The 25055-nt window shown below is 36.1% G+C and overlaps 1 protein-coding gene across 1 annotated transcript in view; it reads left to right on the forward strand.

Moving 5' to 3' along the window:
• The window catches only part of ABCB5 (ATP binding cassette subfamily B member 5), a 124195-nt gene extending 110403 nt beyond the window's left edge, over positions 1 to 13792 (forward strand). The window contains exons 24-27 of the mRNA XM_041727933.1: positions 1741 to 1938; positions 5695 to 5901; positions 11820 to 11966; positions 13465 to 13792. Coding sequence (XP_041583867.1) covers positions 1741 to 1938; positions 5695 to 5901; positions 11820 to 11966; positions 13465 to 13662 — 750 coding nt within the window. The 3' untranslated portion in view covers positions 13663 to 13792. The remainder of the gene's footprint in view (positions 1 to 1740; positions 1939 to 5694; positions 5902 to 11819; positions 11967 to 13464) is intronic.
• Positions 13793 to 25055: the final 11263 nt, after the last annotated feature.

Below are 25055 nucleotides of genomic sequence, written 5' to 3' on the forward strand. Positions count from 1 at the left end.
AAGAATAGCCAATAGGTATATACTTAAAAGAAATTTTTCAGTTAAAAGTATTTCCCTGCTGATTTTAATAGTAGATTTATGATAGCTTAAAATAGTACATTATCTCTAAAGCTACATAATTATTAAAAGGAAGGCCAGTCATTAGTTACAGAAATAAAAATATCTTGAAATCCTCAGAATACTCAAAGATGCATCATAGTCAAAAATAAGATTTTGTACTTGTCTTTTAGAAAGTAAAGGATGTAGAAAACTTTTTTTAAAAAATCTTAGGATTAAAAAAAAATCTTAGGATTTAGATGTGTAATAACGTTGCTACTCATTTCTTTCAGAACAGAACAGTAGATGGATTGAGTATCTCTTATAAATGTCTTCATAGAATTACATGGCATGGAATATGGAAATGTTTCTTATAAAGACTAAAATTAATTTGTCTTCACAGAATTACATTACATGGCATGGAATATGGAAATGTTTCTTATAAAGACTAAAATTAATTTATTTAATCATTTTATTTAACATACTAATACTTCTAAATGTCACTCCCTGTGCTTTTAAAAATCAAGATCTAGTAAAACAAAACTGGCAAATGTTGATCATTATTGAAGCTGGGAGATAATCCATTACATTTTTCTCTCTACTTTTGTAGATGCTTGAAATTTTCCATAATAAAATGTCTAAAATAGTAAAAATAGTTTTTAAAATGTATTAAAATCTAGAAGTATAAAATCTCTCTATGCCTTTCCCAAGGGCACAAGGTGTACTCAAAAATAATGCACTCCTCATTATTCTGTAGTTTCCAGATTTATTTTGTTAAACATTTCTGCATAAATAATATTCATTTCAAGGAAAAGCAGAAAGCACTGAAAAAGCTAAATGTAAGCAACTATGGCACTTAACATGTTGGCATATATTTTTAACATTTCTTTCTTTTGACAACAGAGTATCATTATCAAACATTTTTTGATGCTCTCTCTCTTGTCCCCTACTTCTACCTTCTGCCTGTGTGCTTGGTTCAGAATATGCTGAGCATGACTATTGAAACTGCCTATTTAAAATACAACTGAATGAGAGCAAACAAACATGAAGTTCAAAAGAACCCAAAATCTTAGAGCCATATATATAAAGGGAAAGTTAATCATTCAGTGATAGTTCTGGAAATCCTTTATAAACATCCCTGTTATAGATAAGTATTGATTTATGAATTATCAAAAGAGATTGAAAAATAGAAAAATAAACTTTTAGATGTCACTGCCAAATAATGATCAACTGAAAACAAAGATAAGCCCAAATTCAAAGCGTAATGTATATTAACTGTAAAACCTGGCCCAACTTACAAAAATAATAATAAACTCTACATATGGTTTGTGAGGACCCCAGGTATTCTGGATTAAGCAATAAAGGCCTGGAAAACGGAAACTAAAGGTTTAAAAATATATACAATTATTCAAAACATTTGGTCAAATAGCTAATCTGCAGATTGGACTATGTCTCAGTAGTGAAGCCAGAGGAAACCAGTGCTTCATTCATCCAGTAAGGAAGACAAGAAGTACAGATATAGAAATCTAAACAAAAGTGACAGAGATGACCATGCAGTCAGCAGCTCTATAGAGAGGAATACTGTTTAAAATAAAATGGTTGTGGAAACACGCATAATTTTCAGGAAGCATTCGGCCAATGTGCTATAATGTGCTATAATCTTTTTAAGTTATCATTCTAAACCCTGCCAACTTTCTTTCCCAGGATACATGTGAAGGGAATATAGAGTTTCGAGAGGTCTCTTTTTCCTATCCATGTCGCCAGGATGTTCTCATCCTTTGTGGCTTATCCCTCAGTATTGAGAAAGGAAAGACAGTAGCGTTTGTTGGGAGCAGTGGCTGTGGAAAAAGCACTTCTATCCGACTTCTACAGAGATTTTATGACCCTGTGAAAGGACAAGTGGTAAGACTGATTTTAAATACAGCTTATCTAGGTTTTAGTGATGCTATTCTTAACATCATTCCCTTGGGCTTAATCATCTTTACTGGTTTGAATAGGACAAACTGTGCAGTAGTAAAAAAAAAAAAAAAAAAAACCTCTCTCCTTTAACTAAGTGGACAAGCAAACCCATAACAAAAATGATGGATAGGACTTTGAGGCTAAATACAAAATACAAAGACTCAAAAATTCTTCAGTCATGATACTGGCAGTAATTTTTATCTTAAATTGAAGACAACACAAACAAATAGATACTCCATGTTCATGGATTGGAAAAACAAATACTGTTAAAATGTCTATACTACCAAAAACAATCTATGAATTTGATGCAATCTCTATCAAAATAGCAACAACATTTTTCACAAAACTATAATAAACAATCCTAAAATTTGTCTGGAACCACCAAAAGACCCTGAATAGCCAAAACAGTCTTGAAAAAGAAAAGCAAAGCTGGAGGCATCACAATTCCAGACTTTAAATTATATTACAAAGCTGTAATAATCAAAACAGTATGGTACAAAAAAAAAAAAAAAAAAAAAAAAAAAAAAAAAAAAAAAAAACAGTATGGTACTGGCACAAAAACAGACACATAGATCAATAGAACATAACACAGAGTCCAGAAATAAAGCCACACTTATGTGGACAACTAATCTTTGACAAAAGAGGAAAGAATATACAATAAGGAAAAGATAGTCTCTTCAATAAAGGTGCTAGGAAAACTGGACAGTTACATGCTAAAGGATGAAAGTGGACCACTCTCTGGCATCATAGATAAAACAATTGAAAATAGATTAAGTACATACATGTGAGACCTGAAACTATAACAGTCCTAGAAGAGAACACAGGCAGTAATTTCTCTGACATTGGCTATAGCAATATTTTTAGATATGTCTCCTAAGGTAAGGGAAATGAAAGCAAAAATAAACTATGGGGACTACATCAAGATAAGCTTTTGCACAGGGAAGGAAAACATCAACAAAATAAAAAGGCAACCTACTGAATGGGAGAAGATATTTGCAAATGATATATCCAATAAAGGGTTAATATCCAAAATAAATACTTTCTACAACTCAACACCAAAAAAAAAAAAAAAAATTTCAATAAAAATTCAATTTAAAAATGGGCAGAGGACCTGAAAGATACTTTTCCAAAGAATACATACAGATGGCCAACAGACACAGAGAAAATGCTCAACATCACTTATAATCATGGAAATGTAAATCAAAACCACAATGAAATATCACCTTACACCTATCAGAATGATTAGAATCAAAAAGACAAGAAATAACAAATGTTGGCAAGAATGTGGAGGAAAAGGAACCCTCATGCGCTCTTGGTAAGGATGTAAATTGATACAGGCACTGTGGAAAACAGTATGGAAGTTCTTCAAAAAACTATAAATAGAAATATCATATGATCCAATAATTCCACTACTGGACATTTACCCGAAGAAAACAAAAACACTAATTGAAAAGATATATGCACCACTATATATATTGCCCCAGTACTTAGAATACCAAGATATGGAAGCAAACTATGTGTTCATTGATAGGTAAATGGATAAGGAAGATGTGGTATATATATGCAATGAAGTATTTACTCAGCCATTAAAAAGGATGACATCTTCCCATTTGTAACAACATGGATGGACCTAGAAGGTATTATACTAAGTGAAATAAGTCTGACTAAGAAAGACAAATACCATATGATTTCATTCTTATGTGGAATCTAAAAAACAAAACAAATGAATTAACAAGCAAAAAGCAGAATTAGACCTATAAACACAGAGGAACAAACTGATAGTAGCCAGAGGGAAAGGGGGAATGGGAAGAATGAATGAAGGGAGTGAGTAGAAGATAAAAGCTTCCAGTTATGGAATATTCGAGTAAGTCACAAGAATAAAGGGCACAGCATAGGGAATATGGCCTGTACTATTGTAATAGCCATGAAATGTGAGAGATGGTAGCTACATAGTGGTGTGCATAGCATAATGAAACACTAGAACATAGTGTTATGGATACATAGCATAATGGATCACTATATTGTACCCCTGAAACTAATGTAACATTGTGTGTCAACTACACTCAGACTGTTTTAAAAATGTAAAAAAAAAAAAAAAAAATTTAAAGTCTACAAATTAGAAACTTTAAAAAAGAAAAAAGAAATTTTGATCTTATAAAACATGGAATTATTTTAAAATACAGGTGTTGGAAGAGGGGTCTAATATCTGTATCTGGGCTCTTTATTTTGTTCTGTTTAAGGCAGAGATAAGTTTCCACCCTGATTCAGGCTTCCTTCTATTCCTACTGGCTTTTTTTTTTTACCCCCCAACTCTCAAAATTTTATGCATGGTTAAAACTTATCTGAATCAGCTGCATCCTGATCTCAAAAAAAAAAAAAATGCACCCTCTCTCCTTAGAATTCCAAAGACTGTTTCTCACCTGGCACCTTTTGTACTCTTCCTTATATTCAGGTTTTCAATTATTCTCTCCCCTCAACAAGCAACACACACCTTCCTGTTCTGTCTCCCCCCTCCCCACAAAAAAATCCTTTTGAAAGTCAAACACTGTCATATCAGTCCTCATTCTTCTGCATTTTGCAGAGTTTCTTTCCCATCACCGATTCTCAATGACTGTTTGCAAAATAAAATGGTCCAGAATGGCTCCCTTGTTACCAGTGATAGCACTGAGTTAACAATGAATCCAGAATTAGATAACAGTCATCTATTTGCACATAACATAGCACATCCCCTCCATTAAACCCTCCAATGATTTCCTACTGCAGTTAAAATAAAACAGAGTCCATACCATCAATCATGGTTGTTCATGATCTAGTCCCTGCCTCTCTCTCCTATTACTCCCCACCTGTATACTGTGTGTAAGACTCAGTGGCTTCTTTGTGTTCTTTAAACTCATTTGTGGCCTTTGTTCCTGCTGTTCCCCTACTTGGAATTTTCTTGCTCTAACTTCTTTGCTGACTCCTTTTTATCATTCAAGTCTCAATCTAAATGCTACTTCCTAAAGTAGGGCTTCTTAGATTACTCTGTATAACATAATGCATTCATTCACCTGCTTCCCACATTCTCCCTACATCTCAGTCACTCTCTATCCCATTATCCTGACTTCATGGAATTTTCTTTTTTGAGTTGATTACTTGTTAGTGTGTTTATTGCCTGCCTGTCTCCACTAGACTATAAGCTCCAGAAAGGCAAGAGCTTTGTTGTGCTTACCATTTCCCTGGTACCTGAAGAGTCCCCATCAGCTAGTAGGTATGCGCATCACATTGTCAGCTGAATGTTGTTGTATGTTCATGTAAATAAGTATGGCTATGTACAAAACGACTCTATATATGGACTATGACATCACTCTATACCTTCTATCTCTGGACTTTAATAAGTAGGCTTCTAATACAGAGCAGTTGCTCATTTTCCTTCTGACTTCAGCACAGATCACCAGGCTTTACTCTAGATCCCAGGCAAGTCTTTAGAATATGTAGTCATTCATAGAAATGTCAAGTAAGTTTAGGAGTTGGTATTTTAATCACTTACACTCTGCTTCTATACAACGTGATTTACAGTCCATCCTTGGGTAGTATTTTACTGTGAGGAGGCTTGAATTCCTACTCTTCTTGTTATAATTTGTATAGGTTTGAATATAGTGAACTGTAACATGATACAGTTATTGGATCTTCACATACCATTCTCCATTCTGCTTTTGGCAGCTATTTGATGGTGTGGATGCAAAGGAATTGAATGTACAATGGCTCCGTTCCCAAATAGCAATCGTTTCTCAAGAGCCTGTACTCTTCAACTGTAGCATTGCCGACAACATTGCCTATGGTGATAACAGCCGTGTTGTGTCATTAGATGAAATAAAAGAAGTAGCAAAAGCAGCAAATATCCATTCTTTTATTGAGGATCTCCCTAAGGTAAGAAAAATATCTGAAATCTTGAATTACAAAGCTGCCAAGTAATCCTACATAGTTGTTTTTATGTGCTACTTGAATTATACAATTTATTTATTGCTAGCATCTAATATAGGTAAAAAGCGAAGACTGAGATTTTTTTGTGACTAGTTTTTCCAAGACCAAACTGTATTGATATTTACTGAATTCACTTTCTGGTTTTGATTCTTTACTTTTTATCCATATACACTCAACTCATGTCTACACCATCATCATCCCTCCACCCCTGTACCACTCCAGTAGCATTTTAGTCTATCTTCCTACTTCCAATCTGCCCCATTATAATCCTTATTCTTCACAGTAACTAGGGGAATCTTTTAAAAACATAAATCATATTCTGTCCCTTCCTGCTTAAAACTTCCTAATGACATCCCTTTGCATTTACAACAAAGTCCAAATTTCCTGTGTGGCTGGCAAAGCTTTCTGTGATATGGTCCTGCTTGTTTCTCCAGCTCCTTCCTCATGATATGATCATTCTGCTCCAGCAACACTGTCCTCTATCTCTTGAGCACATGAAGCTTTTCCCTTCCTCAGAACATTTACACTTGCAAAAAAAAAAAAGAACATTTACACTTGCTGTTTCTCCAGCCAAGACCTCCTTTCCTCTGCCTTTTTGCAGAGCCAGCTCCTTAATATTCAAGCTCCTTGAAATGCCATTTTGCAGAGACCCTCCCTGGCCACCTTACTTAGAAGAGTCCCTACCACTTTTGTCACCTACTACATAGTTTTCGATGTGCTTATCACAATCTAAAATTACTCCAAGGGATTATTGACTTGTTTAGTGTCTCCTCTCCCCACTAGAGTGTTAGGTCCTTGACTGCCATTTTTGTCACTTCTCTGAAATTGCTGTGACAGCTGACACAGAAAAGTTAAAAGTCTTGGCTAACTGTAGAAAAGGCTTTAGCATAGCAAGCATTAATACAAATCCAGAAGTGGTGTACAGAAATGGGTAATCATAACATAAAGTGCTTACAATATCTGAGTGTTTATACCTGCATACACTGTCACACAAATAAAATTAAAATATATCTACTTTTAACTAGAAACAAACTTTTATAATGTAATTTTCTAGCTCACTTTAAAAGGAAATGCCAAAGTTTAATAACCATTAAACAATTAACCTAGTATCCTATTTTTTTGGGGAGAGTAATGGTCACTATACTGTCTAATTTTTTTTTCATACTAACTTTTATACTAGTAGATCTCCCCTCACCATCTCCTGTCCACACAAAATGGTGCCTGTAACTAAAAAGGAACCATTAACAAAAAATTTATCCTACTCTAGTAAGATTCTACAGTACTAACCATAATGAAAGGATTGACATATTTTTTTATGAACATTGTGACCCTGTGAATGTCTTCCAGTGGTAAGTCCCCTTTTTAAGCAAGGCACTCATTGCATTATTGATTTGTGATCAGAGTGTTATCCACACAATCCTGGTAGGTTATTTTTTTCTTTAATTTATGTATGATAAAATGCTATCCATCTCATAGTTACACCATTTGACTCTTACTCTTAAATTGTTTATTATCTTTCATTATTTTTGTTGTATTATTTCCCAATTTACCCAAAACTACACATTGCAGAGACTCAATGTGCTTTTTACAATAAACTTTGAGAACCAGGATGATGTTATTTCCCAAAAAGAAAGAATAACTTGTTCTCAGTGTTTTTAAGTTTAACTTTAGTTTGACTTCATATCAGTTACCCAAAAAACTATATGTAGAACCATAAAGAAATCTGGTGCCAAAATATCATTTGGGCATAGGACATTAGACATCACATCTAGCAGCAATGTCAATGACCATTTGCAATGAAGAAAAGACAAGGAGGCGGGAGATAACTTAGAAGCTATTTCCAGTGTTATGAATGCCTGAATTAGTAATTATAAAGTGAAATAAAACAAGGAAAAGGATTTAAAAGATAATGGAAAAGTGGAATTGCCAACATGTGGCTCAAGATGTCTGTGAAAAGTGAGCAAGAAAGTATATGATACACTGGACAGCCTGCTGAAATAAAAACACACAGAGCATATGATAAGAATACAAAGGAAGGAATGACAAAAGTCTCTAGGAGCTCAGAGAAAATCACACAGAAGATGTTGTTTTAAACTGGGTCTTTTTTAGATTTTTATTTATTTATTAATGAGAGACAGAGAGAGAGAGAGAGAGGGAGGCAGAGACACAGGCTGAGGGAGAAGCAGGCTCCATGCAGGGAGCCTGACATGGGACTCAACTTGAGTCTCTAGGATCAGGCCCTGGGCCAAAGGCAGCGCTAAACTGCTGAGCCACCCGGGCTGCCCTTAAACTGGGTCTTAAAGAATGAGTAAGAGTTCCCCAGGCAGAGAGGGGGACAAATTCATACGTAGAAGACAGAATAAGCACATGGAAACATATACATATAAAAGAGTTTCAGGTATTTGGAAGGAAATAAATTTAAAATCCTGATCATAAGGCATAAATTGGGGAAACTGAGAAGAGGCCAAAATATGAGCTAATTGTGACTAAATGTGAAGATTCCAATATAATAATCTAAGAAGCTTGGACTCATTGGAAATAGGAAACCTTCAGACATTTTTAGGCAAAGAAATAATGTGATTAGATTTTAAAGCAAAAAATTGCTACTGAAACTTAGCCTTTTGTTTGCTCATCCAGGAAGCACTGTGGCCTTTGTGGTGATGGCAGAGATTGGCATTAAAAGGATAAGCCGTGATGCTTTACAATATTCTGGATGAGAGCAATGCAGGTCCACATTTTCTGTTCCCCAGTTCCAATTTCCAAAAGCTGTTAAACTCCATCCCTTACAGACAAATTTTGTATGTTTGGTGCAAACTTATTTGGTGTCCAAAATGATGTGAAGCTATTTGTAGTCTTTATTAATCCTACTTAGAATGAATAATCAAATATTTCTACACAAATATTCATATATTTGATTACCACTTACTTCCCCAGAATTTCTTTGGGGTGTTATTATAGATCATATATTAAGTATGTATAATATAGAGTATATACAATTTATGGAATCTAAAGTCAAACAAGGGCACCTGGCTGGCTCAACTGGTAGAGCATGTGACTCAATGTCAGGGTTGTGAGTTCAAGCCCCACGATGATGATAGCAGAAGAGAGGGGCAGAGCAGGAGAGAGAATCTTAAGCAGGCTCCATGCCAAGCACAGAATCCAACATGGTGCTCGATCTCCTGACCCTGAGACTATGACCTGAGCCGAAATCAAGAGTTCGATGCTTAACTAAGTTAGCCATCCAGGTGCCCCCCAAAACAGAACTCTTAAACAAATATAGCCCTAACGATTTCTGGTAAGGTATTGTGGACCTGTCTGGCAACCCAAACTCAGAGGGTCAAAAGCAAGACATCAACTTGGAGTATGCTAAGGGTAACACATCTATACTGTATGCCATAGAGGTGACCCGCAGACATCCAGGAATATCCACCTAGGAGAGGAGTTGAAGCAACACCACCATGGTCTTGAGGATCATACTAGGTGTAGATGCAGCTCTCAGGCAAGCCTTGACTTGAATAAGACTTCGACCACTGAAACCACCCTAAATTGCTCCCCAGGGACTGCAGGGGTTCTCTAGAATACAGTTGGTTTAGAATTAGACTCTTCTGATGTTCCCTCCAGAACCCAATTGGCTTTAGCCCCAGGTTCATATTGAGAAGCCATTGTTTCTTGAGCATCTCATAAACAGGTTGGATATTTCAGGACAGTCACCATTCATCCCAATGTTTGCCAGAATTCAGATTTTCAGTTTAAACAGGAGAATGAGGGGTATCTGGGTGGCTCAGTCAGTTAAGCATCTGCCTTTGGCTCAGGTCATGATCTCAGGGTCCTGGGTTCAAGCCCTGCATTGGGCTCCCTGCTCAGTGGGTAGTCTGTTTCTCCCACTCTCTGCCCCTCCCCACTGCTCATGCTCTCTCTCTCAAATAAATAAAGTCTTTAAACAGGAAAATAAAACTCTGGAGTTCTTCATTGAAAAATAAAAATCTTCAAGTATTTGAAAATGTTTTTAGGTTGGTATTGAGACAATGTATATATTCATACATTTATAATCTGTTCTGCTTAATGATGGACAAAAACATGAATTTAATTTTCATCCAATTCATTCTTGAGACTAATATCTTCCTGCAATCCAGAGAAGGCCAAGAAATGCAAAGTGATTTCTAAGCTAGTATTGTTATCTTCTTCAGCTACACTTGGACGATCCATGTACAATTTAAGCTAGACTGGCAGAAAGAGCTGCAGACCATTATCATTTCTACCTAATCCTCTCTCAATTTTTAGTTTAGGGTTGGATTCTCTAATTTGTTTTTGTTTTGTTTTGAAGATTTTATTTATTTATTTGTGAGAGACACAGAGAGAGAGGCAGAGACCCAGGCAGAGGGAGAAGCAGGCTCCCTGCAGGGAACCCGATGAGGGACTCGATCCTGGGACCCCAGGATCACGCCCTGAGCCGAAGGTAGATGCTCAACCGCTGGGTCACCCAGGAGTCCCTAGGATTCAAGCCACCCAGGATTCTCTAATTTGGATGAGAACTTCGTGATGTGTGGAATATGAATGACATACTTTTATCTGATTATCCTGCCCTTTGATTCCAATTTTCATAAAATGCATTTTAGAAGGAAGGGGCCCAGCAGGCTGGCAGTCCTAGATAAAAGCACAGAGGGGATAAAGTCTGTTTTCTTTAGAGAACATTCACTTCAAAAAAGACACTTTTACTGGGTTTTAGTAATTCACACACCATTGTTTTATGTAAAGCAAACAACTGTGCATTTTAAATTGAAAAACGAACTTTGAGGTGAAGTAGACACATTTATCATAAGGCTCTGTCACACGCTCTCTGGATACCCACTCTGCCTAAATGGTACCCCTTGAAGGCAGCCAAATGTGGAGGGAAAGGCAATTGATTGAAGCTTCTCTAAGGCAGTAAGACAAAATGAACAGGATATTAATCACGTGCTGCATCTTCTCTATGATGCTGCTACAGGATCCACCTTTAGTAGGTTGTAAAATTAGACTTGCTTTCCCAGTGGAGTCAGGTCATCCACACATTCTTGTCTGGATATCAATAGTATATATTTGTTAGACACATAGCAAGGGTACTAGAAAGCAGTATGAAACCTCGGAGGGAAGTAGAGGCAATGGGATAATCTAGAAAGTAAGTGGTAGCTTGCTTGCACTAACCAAATGGACCAGTCATGATTTAGCAGTCTACAACAGCATCAGGCTACCCCTCTAGCAGTTTCTTTATCACTCTGTGGAGGAAAACATTGGAGAAAAGGTCATTAGTAAGTAGGAGGGCTGTGGAAACATTGGGAGTGCTAAATGTCACTATTATGGCCTGAAAAGATGAACAGACTGTCTCTAGACACCAGCCTAATTTACTGCCAGGAAGATACCTACAGGAATGAGAACAGGATCCCAGTCTCTGAAGAAATGTACCCCTAGAGGTTTGGTGAGAGCCAGAGTGAAGAAACTCAGTGACTTCCTTGTTTTTATATACTTTCATCCATTCTGACCTGAAAATAGAAGGTAATGTAATTTAATGGAAAAAGATTTGTTTACCAGGAACTTTCTTTTGCCAATAATTTTTTTCTTATGCTTTAATTCAAACAATCCCTTTGTAGAAGCATAATGGCAAAGGTCTACTGCTTGTGATCAGTGTAGATATGTAAATAAGATGGTAGTGTTTACTGCTGGTTTAGCGTTGATATGCAACAAAGCCCAAGAATAGATTTCAGCACTTGTTGGGACACAAATTTTCGAGAGTAGGAAAATTTGAAATATTTAGATGGTTCTCGCCCACAGTTGCCATGCTAATTTAAATAACCAAGCCTTGCTTTCTTAATTGCATGTTCCCGTAATAGAAATACAACACACAAGTTGGACTGAAAGGAACACTGCTTTCTGGAGGCCAGAAACAAAGACTAGCTATTGCAAGGGCTCTTCTCCGGAAACCAAAAATTTTATTGTTGGATGAGGCCACTTCAGCCCTTGATAATGAGAGTGAAAAGGTAACATTCTCCTATTTCATCTCAGAATATAATATCAAATAAGAGAGGAAGGAACTTTCCATATTATGGAAGGAACCAAGGTTAGTTTGGGGCAAGAAAAACCTGGAGAGAATTATAGTCATAGGGTCCACAAGTTCTAATTAAGGTTTTGGCCTTTAAAAAAAAGTTAGAGACTGGTGGGGAGGTGAGAGGGAGTTGGGACACAGGGCATCTAATGATCTAGAAAGGTTTTCTCACTTGATTGGTTTATCAGAAAGGCCTAATTCTTGAAATGTTTCTCTTGTCAAAGAAAAAAGCCCAAGAAAAATAACTTATATTTCCTGTTTTGTTTGTATTCTTATGATACCAAACAAATGAATAAGGCAATCTGCATGCATAAAAGAGTAATCTACACTGCAGTATCAGAGCCTGCTAGTTACTCCATCTTCTATAGACTATTAGCTCTGTTTGAGAAGAAGACAAGGAAGCAGATGTGCCAATAGACCTATACTGCAAGCTCCTTCAGATGTTTAATTTTGCTATGTCCTTGTGCTCTCGTAGTTTCTTGCACATAGCAGGCCCTTGTTAAATGAACATTGGTTGAACAAATTATAATCTTCAATATTTACCAAGTGTCCAGTATATGCTATTATCTCAATCCTCACAACTTGTTGAATTAGCTTATTTTATTAGCATGTGCGTTTTATAGGTTAGCACACTAAAGCTTAGAAATGTTAAGTAACGTCTCTGAATTTTAATAGAGTATCTGATCTAAGAGCTTATGTGGTTAACCATCGCTATTTATAGATGATTATCATTCTTGATTTCTAAGGAGACAGTCTATTATGAAAGAAAAAACATGATTTTTGGAATCAGACATACCTGAGCTGTAATCCTGGATTCATCAGTTACTAGTAATATGACCATGGTCAAGTGACCTAGACTTTTTGAATCTCAGTTTATTCATCAGAAAAGTGAAAATACCCCTCCACCTTATGGGGTTATGGCAAAGATAAGATATCTTTAAATAAGATATCCATCATTGGAATGAATATATTATATATTCAACAAATACTGGTTTTCAGCCTCTACTCTCATTTCCTAGGTGCAGCATTATAACCCATCACAGCTGAGATTTTAGCCAGGACAATTTTATAGCTAATTCTACCAAAATAAATAAATATGAGAAGAAATGAAGTGAGAAAATTAGTCATTTTACTTAGGTGTGGAAATCTTATTTTTTGAATCTGAGTTTGAAACCACCTATTTACATAGAAACAACCATCTCATTTTTATTCATTATCACAAAAGCTTTTCTAATTAGAAGCCTAAATGTGTCTGTAATTACTTTTTCTAAATTTCTATTGAGTATAGTAGATACTTCACAAAGCAGGGCAGTTGCCTTTGGGGATAAGCAAATACACAAGTAATGTTATGAGATTACCTTTACCAATTTGATTTGGGTAACTTTATTAGCATCTAAGTCAAGTAAGCAATCACAGGTCCTTTTCTCTTCCAGGTGGTTCAGCATGCCCTCGATAAGGCCAGGAAGGGGAAGACTTGCCTAGTGGTTGCTCACAGACTCTCCACAATACAGAATGCAGATTTGATAGTGGTCCTGCACAACGGGAAAATAAAGGAACAGGGAACTCATCAAGAACTCCTGAGAAATCGAGATATGTATTTTAAATTAGTAAATGCACAGTTGGTGCAGTGATGCTGTTGAAGTTAGCACATATTTTGATCTTTGTGTAAGGCAAAGAAAGTACTTAGTAATTATTTGGCATGCTTTGATCTCTTTTATTACATGTATCAATACCTGGAATCATGCTATTCAAGTACAGACATGTTCTGTGTACACAACCTTTTCTCTCCAGATTTTTTTAAAGGAAATAAAATTTGCTAACTCATGTAAGTGAGATAATGCCTGCAGCCCTCCTTTGTAAAAATGTTCTGATGTGTGTTTGTAAAGCAGTTTTCTACAAAATGAATCTGTTTTCTTGTCAACTTCTGCTATAAAATTGGGAATATATTCCAAGAGAGAAAAATTTTCCAATTAACTAAATTGAAAGATTTTAGTAAAGAGAGAGATGTAGTTGGGCCTGACATTGTAGGGAGAATGACTTTACCTTGGAGCTTCCAGCATTTTGTAGCACATATTAAAGCACTATGAGCAAGTCCCATTCTTCAGACCATAGGATTTTCTGTCTTAACCTCTCTCGGTGTTTCTTTTAATGAATACCTGCTATTTCCCAAAATTCTATTATATCGCTTTGTTAGGGAGATAAGGAGGATTACAATGTAAAATTTCTGGCAGAATTAGATAATTATCTTACAATTTACCAGTAAGTAAACTGCCTCCCATGATCTATCCTGAAGATTTCATTATTCCAAGCTTTAGGTTTTGCAGAATAAATTACAGGCATATTTGTGTATGAACACTTACTTATAAATAAAGTAATAATAAAACTAGGTTTATTACTGGTGAAACATTTAAAAACCCATCTTCTATTATTCAATCAAGTAACTTGTTTAAATTTTATGTCCTTTATTTTATATATTATCTAAAAGTTCAGCGTAAATAACAATATTGGTAAACTGAGTCTTATTTTCCATTTACTTAAATATGTAGTTTCATCTAGTGATATTATCTCTATTCTTAATTGTATTTTCTTCCATTTACAGTGACACTTCCGGCTTCTCTAAAGTATACTCTGCCAATAATCAGAAATATTGTGAAAAAAACTGAAACCATTTGTGCATTTTTGCCACTTTTTTTTTTAAGTGGAAAATAAAAATAGGAGTGGGGGGTTGAGAACAGATCTGTTGTTTAGGAGCATTAGGACTGAAAGTCTGTGGCTACTTTTTATTTTTATTTTTGTGTGTGTGTGGCTACTTTTTAATTTAAATTCAATTTAACTAGCATATTCTGTATTATTAGTTTCAGAGGTAGAATTTAGTGATTCATCAGTTGCATATAACACTCAGTGCTTATTACTTCAAGGGTCCTCCCTAATGCCTGTCACCCAGTTACCCCACCCCCACCTCCCCTCCAGCAACTCTCATTTTGTTTCCTATGGTTAAGAGTCTCTTATGATTGGCCTCCCTCTCTGTTTTCATCCTATTTTATTTTTCCTTCCCTTCCTCTAAGTTCATCTGCTTTGTTCCTTACATTCTACATATGAGCGAAATCATATGCTATTTGTCTTTCTCTGATTGATTTATTTCACTTAGCATAATACCATCTAGTTCCATCCACGTTGTTTGAAATGGCAAGATTTCTTCTTTCTGATGGCTGAATAATATTCCATTGTGTTTGTTTATACACCACATCTTCTTTATCCATTCATCTGTTGATGGACATCTAGGCTCTTTCCATAGTTTGGCTATTGTAGACTTTGCTGCTATAAACATTGGGGTGCAGGTGCCCCTTCAGATCACTGTTTGTATCCTTTGGATAAATAACTAGTAGTGCAAATTGCTGGGCTGTAGGGTAGCTCTACTTTTAACTTTTTGAGGAACCTCCATACTGTTTTCCAGAGTGGCTGTACCAGCTTGCATTCCCACCAATAGTGTAAGAGGGTTCCCCTTTCTCTGTATCCTCATCAACATCTATTGTTTCCTGAGTTGTTAATTTTAGCCATTCTGACTGGTGTGAGGTGGTATCTCACTATGACTTTGATTTGTATTCCCTGATGCTGAGTGATGTTGAGCATCTTTTCATGTGTTTGTTGTCAATTTGTATGTCTTCTTTGGACAAATACCTGTTCATGTCTTCTGTTGTGGGTACTTTGCTATTATACATGGATATAAAGCTATTGGTGGTTTCTGTTTCCAGAGTCAGGTGGGGAAAAGGAAAAGTACAGTACTGTATGGATATGCTTAAAAGCCCCAGAGCAGGAGAACTTCAGGCTCCAATTCTGTAACCTTTCCTAGATTAGCTAATACAGGCAAACCTCATTTTATGGAGTTTTGCTTTATTGCACTTCGATATTGCATTTGATTTTTCAACCAGGCTCCACGCCCAGCGTAAGCCTTGAACTCATAACCCTGAGATCAAGTCATATGCTTTACCAACTGAGCTAGCCAGGTTCCCCTCCATATTACATTTTTTACAAATGGAAGATTTGTGGCAACGCTGCATTTGGTCAGTCTATCAGTGCCATTTTTTAGTAGCATTTGCTCATTTCCTGTCTCTGAGTCACATCTTTGTAATTCTCAAAACATTTCAAACTTTTGAATTATTATTATTATATTTGTTATGGTAATCTGTGATCAGTGATCTTTGATGTTGCTATTGTAATTGTTTGGGGTCACTACAAACCACACCCATTAAGATAGTAAATTTAATTGATAGATATGTGTTTTCTAAATGCCTCACCTACTGGCTGCCGCTCCCCCATCTCTTTCCCTCTCCTCAAGCCTTCCTATTCCCTGAGACACAATATTGAAGTTAGGCCAGTAACCCTACAATGGCCATAAGTGTTCGAGTGAAAGGAAGAGTCAGTCACACATGGCTCACTCTAAATCAAAAGCTAGAAATGAATAAACTTATTGAAGAAGACATGTCGAAAGCTGAGATAGGCCAAAAGCTGGGCCTCTTGCACCAAACAGTTAGCCAAGTTGAGAATGCAAAGGACAAGTTCTTGAAGGAAATTAAATGTTCTACTCCAGTGAACACACAAATGATAATAAAAAAGTGAAACAGACTTATGGAGGAAATTTTAGTGTTCTGGATAGAACATCACACCAGCTACAACATTTGTTAAAGCCTAATCCAGAGCAAGGTCCTAACTCTCTTCATTTCTATGAAGCCTGAGGAAGCTGCAGAAGTTTGAAACTAGCAGAGGTTGGTTCATGAGGCTTAAGGAAAGAGGCCATCTCTATAATATAAAAGTGCAAGATGAGGGGCACCTGGGTGGCTTAATCAGTTAAGAATCTGACTCTTGATTTTGGTTCAGGTCACGATCTCAGGATTGTGACTCTGAGCCCTACATCGAGCTCCATGCTAAGTATAGAGCCTGCTTAAGATTCTTTGCTTCCCTCTTCCTCTGCCTTCCCCCTGCACTTGCTTGCTTGCTTGCTTATTCTTTCAAAAAAAAAAAAAATGCAAGATGAAGCAGCAAGTGCTGATATAGAATGTGCAGCAAATTATCCAGAAGATCTAGCTCCGATAATTAATGAAGGTGTCTACTAAACAACAGATTTTCAGTGTAAATGAAACAGTCTTATATTGGGAGAAGACACCATGTAGGACTTTCATGGCTAGAAAGAAGTCAATGCCTGGCTTCACAGACTGACTTTTGTTAGAGGCTAATGAAGCTAATGGATGACTTAAAGTTGAAGTCAGTGCTCCTTTGCCATTCTGAAAATCCCAGGGCCCTAAAGAATTATGCTAAATCTATTCTGCCTGTGTTCCCATAAGTGGAACAGCAAAGACTGAATAACAAAAATATCTGTCTATAACATGGTTTACTGAATATTTTAAGCCCACTGTTGAGACCTACTGTTCAGGAAAAAAAAAAAATGTCTTCCAAAATATTACCACTCACTGACAATGCACCTGGTCACCCAAGAGCTCTGATGGAGATGTACAATAAGATGAATGTTGTTCTTATGTCTGTCAACACAGCATCTATTCTGTGGCCCCATGATTCAAGGAATAATTTCAACTTTCAAGTCTTATTATTTATGAAATACATTTCATAAGGTGGTAGCTGCCATGCATAGTGATTCCTCTGATGGATCTGGGCAAAGGAATAGAAAATCCTCTGGAAAGGACTCATGATTCCAGATGCCAGTAAGAACATTTGTGATACATGGGAAGAAGTCAAAATATCAGTATGAACAAGGGTTTGGAAAATGTCAATTCCGGCCCTCATGGATGGCATGGAAGAGTTTAAGATTTCAGTGGAGATGGTCTGCAGATGTTGTAGAAATAACAAGATGTGGAGGCTGAAGATGGAACTGAATTGATGCAATCTCATGATCAAACCTGAATGGTTGAAGAATCACTTCAAATGGATGGGAAAAGAAAGTGGTTTCTTGAGATGGAAACTACTTCTGGTGAAGGCGCTCTAAAGATTGTTGAAATGACAAGAAAGATTTTAAAATATTGCATAAACTTATTTGATAAAGCAGCAAAGTTTAAGAGGATTAACTCCAGTTTTGAAAGAATTTCTACTTTGGGTAAAATGCTATCAAACAGCATCACATGATAGAAATCGTTCATAAAAGAGAGTCCATTGATTCAGCAAACTTCATTATTGTCTTATTTTAAGAAATTGCCACAGCCACCCCAACTTGAGTAACCACAGCCTGATCAGTCAGCAACCAAGCAAGACCTTCAACGAGTAAAGTGATTATTAAGCCTTGCTGAAAACTCAGATGATGGCTAACACTTTTTAGGAATAATGTATTTTTTAAATTAAGGTATGTACACTTGTGAATTTTTTTAAAAAAAATAATGCTACTGCACATTTAATAGACTATAGTGTAGTGTAAACATAATTTTTATATGTACTGGGAAACCAAAAAATTCATTTGACTCACATTATTGTGATATTTGCTTTATTGCAGTGATCTGGAACCAAACTCAGAATATTTCCAATATATTTTTGTACCTGCAATGCCTACTTTCCCCTTGAACCTGTCAACATCAATCCCATAGTCATACTTACAGATGCCAATAAAACACCTTCTTTTCCAATTAATAGCCCCACCTAATTTTTATTCACATTTTATCACAAAATATTTATTTATTTATTTTTATGCATTTATTTTTTATTGGTGTTCAATTTGCCAACATACAGAATAACACCCAGTGCTCATCCCATCAAGTGCCCACCTCAGTGCCCGTCACCCAGTCACCCCCACCCCCCGCCCACCTCCCCTTGCACTACCCCTAGTTCGTTTCCCATAGTTAGGAGTCTTTCATGTTCTGTCTCCCTTTCTGATATTTCCCACTCATTTTTTTCTCCTTTCCCCTTTATTCCATTTCACTATTTTATTACAAAATATTTTAAAGAATGCTCCATGAGTAGCAGTCTCTTAAATTCACTTCTCTCACCAGAATAAGCAACCATGCTGACAACTGGTGTCGCAAACAGTTTATAAGGACCTGTGGGGTTATCAGCTAATAAAGGTGGAAAGTAAGTGGAGGTTAGGTGCTTTGGGGATGTCACAATTTAAAAGTTTAAAACTGCTATACTGTTCCTAAAATGGTTTTAAAATATATCCTTTTAATTAAGACACTAATTTTAAAGTAATCAAGCATCTTGTCCCCAAAATTATTTCAGTCAGCTCTGGAATTTTTTACTTTGATGAGCTCAGGATTTTGAGGACACTTGTAATAATTTTTTCAAAATGAACAATCATTTATACACACATTATCGATTTTATAAGTCTATTTAATCCCTATACTTTTTCTTAAAGCAAGTGTTCTACAACTGAAAAAGAAGCTAAATCATGGATTGAGATTTTTATCTTTAAAGAAAGGAAGAAATGAGAAGGTACTTCAGCAGATTCAAATCTAATTTTTAAATTTTAAATCACTCATTAAACTCTTATAATTATCAAATAATAATAAGTTTAGGTTTATAGTTCACAACTTGATATTTATTTGAGGACTTTGAGTAATGAACACCACATTATTCATGACACTAAATCAGCAAATTTAAGATGCATTATCTTCTTACAGTGCCTCAGATATAGTAGATATTCAATAAACTCTAGATGATTCAGTTTTTGAAGACAGTTATAGTAGCAGGTTGCATTACTGATACTAAAATGAGGCACACACATTTACTGAAAAGATGACCTGGTAGGCTGCAAATTATTTTTATTTCAACAACCACATCATGTCATGAGTATTTTCACGCATTAGTGATCTGTTGGATAGTTTACTTCTATTCTAAGCCAGCATAAGTCCAGAAAAACATTTTATTTCCATTCACATGACAATTTTAATTTTAATTTAATTAACTTTAATTAATTTTAGCCTTTTATTATGGCACATGAATTGGTTTATTTAATTTTGAAATAATTTAGTAATTATTATTAATGGTAGAGAAATTAATAAAGGCTTGAAAACTACTGTGTCTTCCAATGCCTCTATCCTCATTCTTTCCCTTTCAAGTTTCCCAATTTCCTTCCTTGACTAGTTCTTATGAGTGAACTTTTTTTTTTATGAGTGAACTTTCTAATCAACCAATGATTTCACCTCATAAACCTTTTGGAATAAGAGCTCAGAATTAAAACAATGAATACATAGGTGGACACTAATGGGAAATAATTATCATACAGTAGGTCATATCAGAAGCACTCTGTGTATACTATTAAACTAACCCATTGAGTAGGCTAACAGCAAGGTTATTAAGTATGACCTAATTTGACTTAATATAAAGCTAAGTTGACTTAACATAAAAACACACTACAGCTTATTTTAAGGAGTGGCAAGATATAAAGTAGATTGGTTGGGTTAGTTATAGAACAGATGTGACATTGGTGTTTTTTTCTTTTCACTAACATCTGTGCTATACCTTATCCTTGCTGAACTGTTTATATTCCATGGATACTCTCATTGGTGTTTCAATTATTTTAAGACTCAGTGAACAGCTAGCTTTATCTCCTAGGAAGGAAAGGTAGTACAAAGGATAAAATGTGATGAGGGCTGAGGGCTACTGTAAAATATTAACATTTAGAGAATGACTCTTTAATGGATCCTGACCTCTGGTCAGATGCCTTCACTGTATTTAGGTCTTTCTAAGCCAGGTATTTACAGGTACTCTCCCCACCCCTTTTAAAACTAGTGCTTCATTCTTGTCTCTTATAACTGTATGCAATCCCAAAGGTAAAAGACAAGTAGAGGGCAAGGATGCTTAGCCAGGTTTAGATTGAGGTCAGTCTAAGTTTAGGCTATGAATCACAGCTGGCAGAAATCAGTGTTCTCCTAAGACCAGGAAGTCCTCAAGACCAGGCAATGTAGATAAAAGACTTCTATAGACATTTTAAATGTAGATAAAAGATATTTTTAAAAGATAAAAGACTCTTTGTAAACTTTTACAGATACAAGTATTGTGGGAAATGTGGCCCACAAGGAGAAGCAATTTGGCAATTGTACACTTAAGTACCAAATTATTAGGGTGCCTGAGTGGCTCAGTCAGTTAAGCATCTGCCTTTGGCTCAGATTATGATCTTGGAGTCTTTGAATCAAGACCTACATCTGGCTCCCTGTTCAGTAAAGAGTCTGCGACTCCCCCTCTCTCTTTCCCTCTACCGCTCCCACCCTGCTCATGCTCTCTCTCAAATAAATTCTTTAAAAACAAACAAACAAACAAATTATTTCAAAATTAAATTAAACCAAGTTCATTTAAAAGCCATAATTACATATATAAAAAAAGCATAGATCACGAAATATCTCTACATAGTCCCTCAAGTAACACAATTTGCCTCCTTTTAGCAAAACCACATTGATAAAGCTTGTATTACTTCTCTATTGCTTGTTTCCTATTGCTGCTATAACAAACTACCACAAACTTGGTGAGTTAAAACAACAAAGGGGGCCCCTGGGTGGCCCAGTCAGTTAAGGGTCTGCCTTCAGCTCAGGTCATGATCCCAGGGTCCTAGGATTCAGCCCCACATCGGCTTAACAGGGAGCCTGCTTTTCCCTCACGCTCTCCTTCCCATGCCCCCTGCTTGTGCTATCTCCTCGGTCAAATAAATAAAATCTTTAAAAAACAACAACAACAACACAGATTTACTATCTTATAGTTCTGGAGTCAAAAGCCTAAAATCAGTCTCTATGGGCTCTGGGGACAAATACACCCCTTGTTCTTTTCCAACTTCTAGAAGCTTCCCATGTTCTTTGGCATACATCTCTCTGATCTCTGCCTTCCTTTGTCACATTTCTCTCTGCCTTTGACCTTCCCTCTCTTATTCTTATAAGGTCCCTTGTGATTATGTTAGGCTCACATAGAAAATCCAGGATAATATACCCATCTCAAGATTCCTAATCACATGAGCAAAGTCCTTTTGACATGTAAGGTAACGTCTGTTACCTTCACAGGTCCCAGGAATGAGGATGTGGACACCTTTAGAAGGCCATTAATCAGCTTAACTATTTAAACTATCTGTTTAAACATTTCAATAACCTATTGAAACATTTAGTCCATGTAGAAGATAATTTTTCAGATTTACATTAAGTTACAGCTCAAAGAAAACCCTGAAAACATCCAGTCCAACATCATCATTATATATTGATAAGAGAGCAGAAACATTATCTTGCCTCCAAGCACTGTGCTTTTTCTATCACAGCATATCACAGCCACCTATCCTCATCGCTAGTCCAGGATTTGGAATGTGTTTATCTTTCTCTCTTTACTTTTGCTTCTGGATTCTGCTATTGCTATTCCTTTACCCTAAGACTAGACTTACTAAATAGAAATTTATACTAAGTTCTACTTTCTTAACCATATTCTCTTTCCACTAAATAGCTTTATGTGCTAGCAAGTAAAAACAGCATCTTTCATACTGCAAATATATGAGCTTTCACACACTTATGACCCAGTGCACTTTTGAATTTTCCTAAAACCATTTTAAACTACTGCTTCTAATGAGCTAATATTTTTTGAAATTTTTCACATAGGTATAGGACAAGCACTATATGTACATTATCTCATTAGTCCTCATATCAATTTTATAACCGCATTTATTATCAATATTATCTTTCTTTAAAGAGAAGAAAACTGAAGCTTAAAGAAATTAAGTGACCTGTTGAGGCTTGGACTCTAGGATTCATACCCTTGCTAACTCCAGAGCCTACAGTCCCAGTCACAGCCCCAAGGACTTTTGTCTACAGTTAATTGGGGAAGATGGCTAGCTGAATGGAGTGCGGTCATTGCTCACATTGGGAGTACATGAAGTCATTGGGAGGGAGAAGCAGGCTCTCTGCAGGGACCCTGATGTGGGACTAGATCCCAGGATTCCAAGATCATGACCTGAGCCAAAGGCAGATGCTCTACCACTGAGCCACAAGGGGGGCACTTGATAGGATGAGCTCTGAGTGTTATGCTGTATGTTGGCAAATCGAACTCCAATAAAAAAAAATACCAAAAAAAAAAAAAAAAAGTCATTGGGAGGATTCAACCAAAGTCAGGGCAGCAGTTACATGGTCAAATAAAACTGACTAACCATGCCCTAAAAATACTGTGTACATCCATCCACACCCCTGGAAGAACACTGAATTCAGCCCAAGGTATGAGATCTGTTTTTCTTTTAGTATTTATTTATATGTCTAAGTATTGTGGATTTGGACACTTCTTACATGGGAAAAATTGCAGAAATATTAGAATTCCAAGCAAAAACACGAAATTTAAAGAGACACACTTTTTGGACAAAAGCATAGTATCTTTGATGATAATGTCTGTGGAAATACACTAAAAATCATCGCTAATGTAACTGAAATTGTTGGGCATGTTTTCTTAATGATTTATACTTAATTATCAAGGTTCAGCTTAATCATATTAAAATGTTTTTCTTTTTAACTGCTTGAGTATCTATTTAGAGAAGAAGTTTATTTAAATTTCAGAAAAGCAAAAGTTGGACAATTAGGTGTGAAAAATTACAATGAATGCAATTACTGTTACATTATTAGACTGAGGGAAAGAATGGTCTAGTAAACTGATCTGTGTTTTTGTAGGTATAAATGATGGAATGCTATTCTTTATGAGCCAAGTAAAGTTTGTTATTGAATGGAGGTATTTTGTTTGATCATCAACTTTACTACATCACAGTAATATAATACATAGCTAAAATATTTTCTGCCCAGTTGAAAGTCAAGAAAAGAGTCTCAGAAAAGGATTGAAGTTGTTAAATTAACCACAACATTCTGGACAATTATGAAGCAAAAATGAAAAAAAAAAGAGTGAGAAAGAAGAAGAAAAACTAAAGAAAGAAGAAAAAATATTTGAAGACACTCAAATGATAAAACAAAAAAGAAATGTAATATGTTCTAGCAACCAGCTTAGTAATGGAAGGGAAAAATATTCAACCATCATATCCTCAGAAAACCCACAAAAAAGAGGTACAAATTCCAATTAAATTCCTAGTTCCACAGCTCCAATTCAGGCAGAATTACACCTTTGACTACATTAGTTTCATGAATTCCTTTAGTTCCTGATTTCCTGGAGCCCTGAGAAGGATTAATAAGTGACATATTAGCCAGAAAAAAAGAAGAAAAAAAAAGGCTTGGCTTTCACAGATGGTTTGTACAAGGACACCAAAGGAAGGCAGGAGCAAGAGTGGAATCATCAAGAATAACAGCAATGTCAACAGGATTCCCAAGTATAGAGAAAGGAGAAACTCTCCAAAATAACAAAAAGAAGGTAAATGTCTTCCATTATAAAATGGAATGCTCCTGTTATTAGTAGTAACAATAATAGATCAATAATACAGAGTAAGTAACTACTAAGAGAAGTTTGCTTTCATTGAGCACTGATCTGCCGGGCACTACAGTTGAGCCTTGTAGGTCTTAGCTTACGATCCTTCTTCGATACATTCTATTATTATTTAAATTTTACTGAGTAAGGAAATTGAGGCACAGGGTAATTAAGGACACTTCCCAAGGTCAAACACCAATTAAGTGACAGAATGGGGATTCGACCCAGGAAATCTGATTCCATCGCCCATGCTCAGCTAACCCACTATCCTGCTAAGATGGAACTGGAAATGGTAAGGTACTTCTGAGCTATTCACATAGGAAACGACTTGCTGTTTGCCTCCTCCTTACACTACAAAAATACAAAGATACATGGTTCCTCTTTGGTTAACATTCTGATGTGAAGCTGGATTTTTTTCTGCCCACCCACACTCTGAAAAATTCTTGTACACAACCCAATTACAATTTGGAAGAGTTAGAAATACAGCTGTTCCAGCAATAGCACATCTTCCCCACGAGCCTTCAGTCTTCCCCTGCACACACCATACACACACATACACACACACACACAGAGTGTATGGGAAGATTAGACCCTGGTATCTACATAGATTGTCTCTCATTGTTGAATCATCCCTGCTATCTTTATTTTCAGGGTGTTTATCATAACTCTTTTG

This window comes from Vulpes lagopus, chromosome 13 (assembly GCF_018345385.1).
Source record: "Vulpes lagopus strain Blue_001 chromosome 13, ASM1834538v1, whole genome shotgun sequence".
Classification (NCBI taxonomy): domain Eukaryota; kingdom Metazoa; phylum Chordata; class Mammalia; order Carnivora; family Canidae; genus Vulpes; species Vulpes lagopus.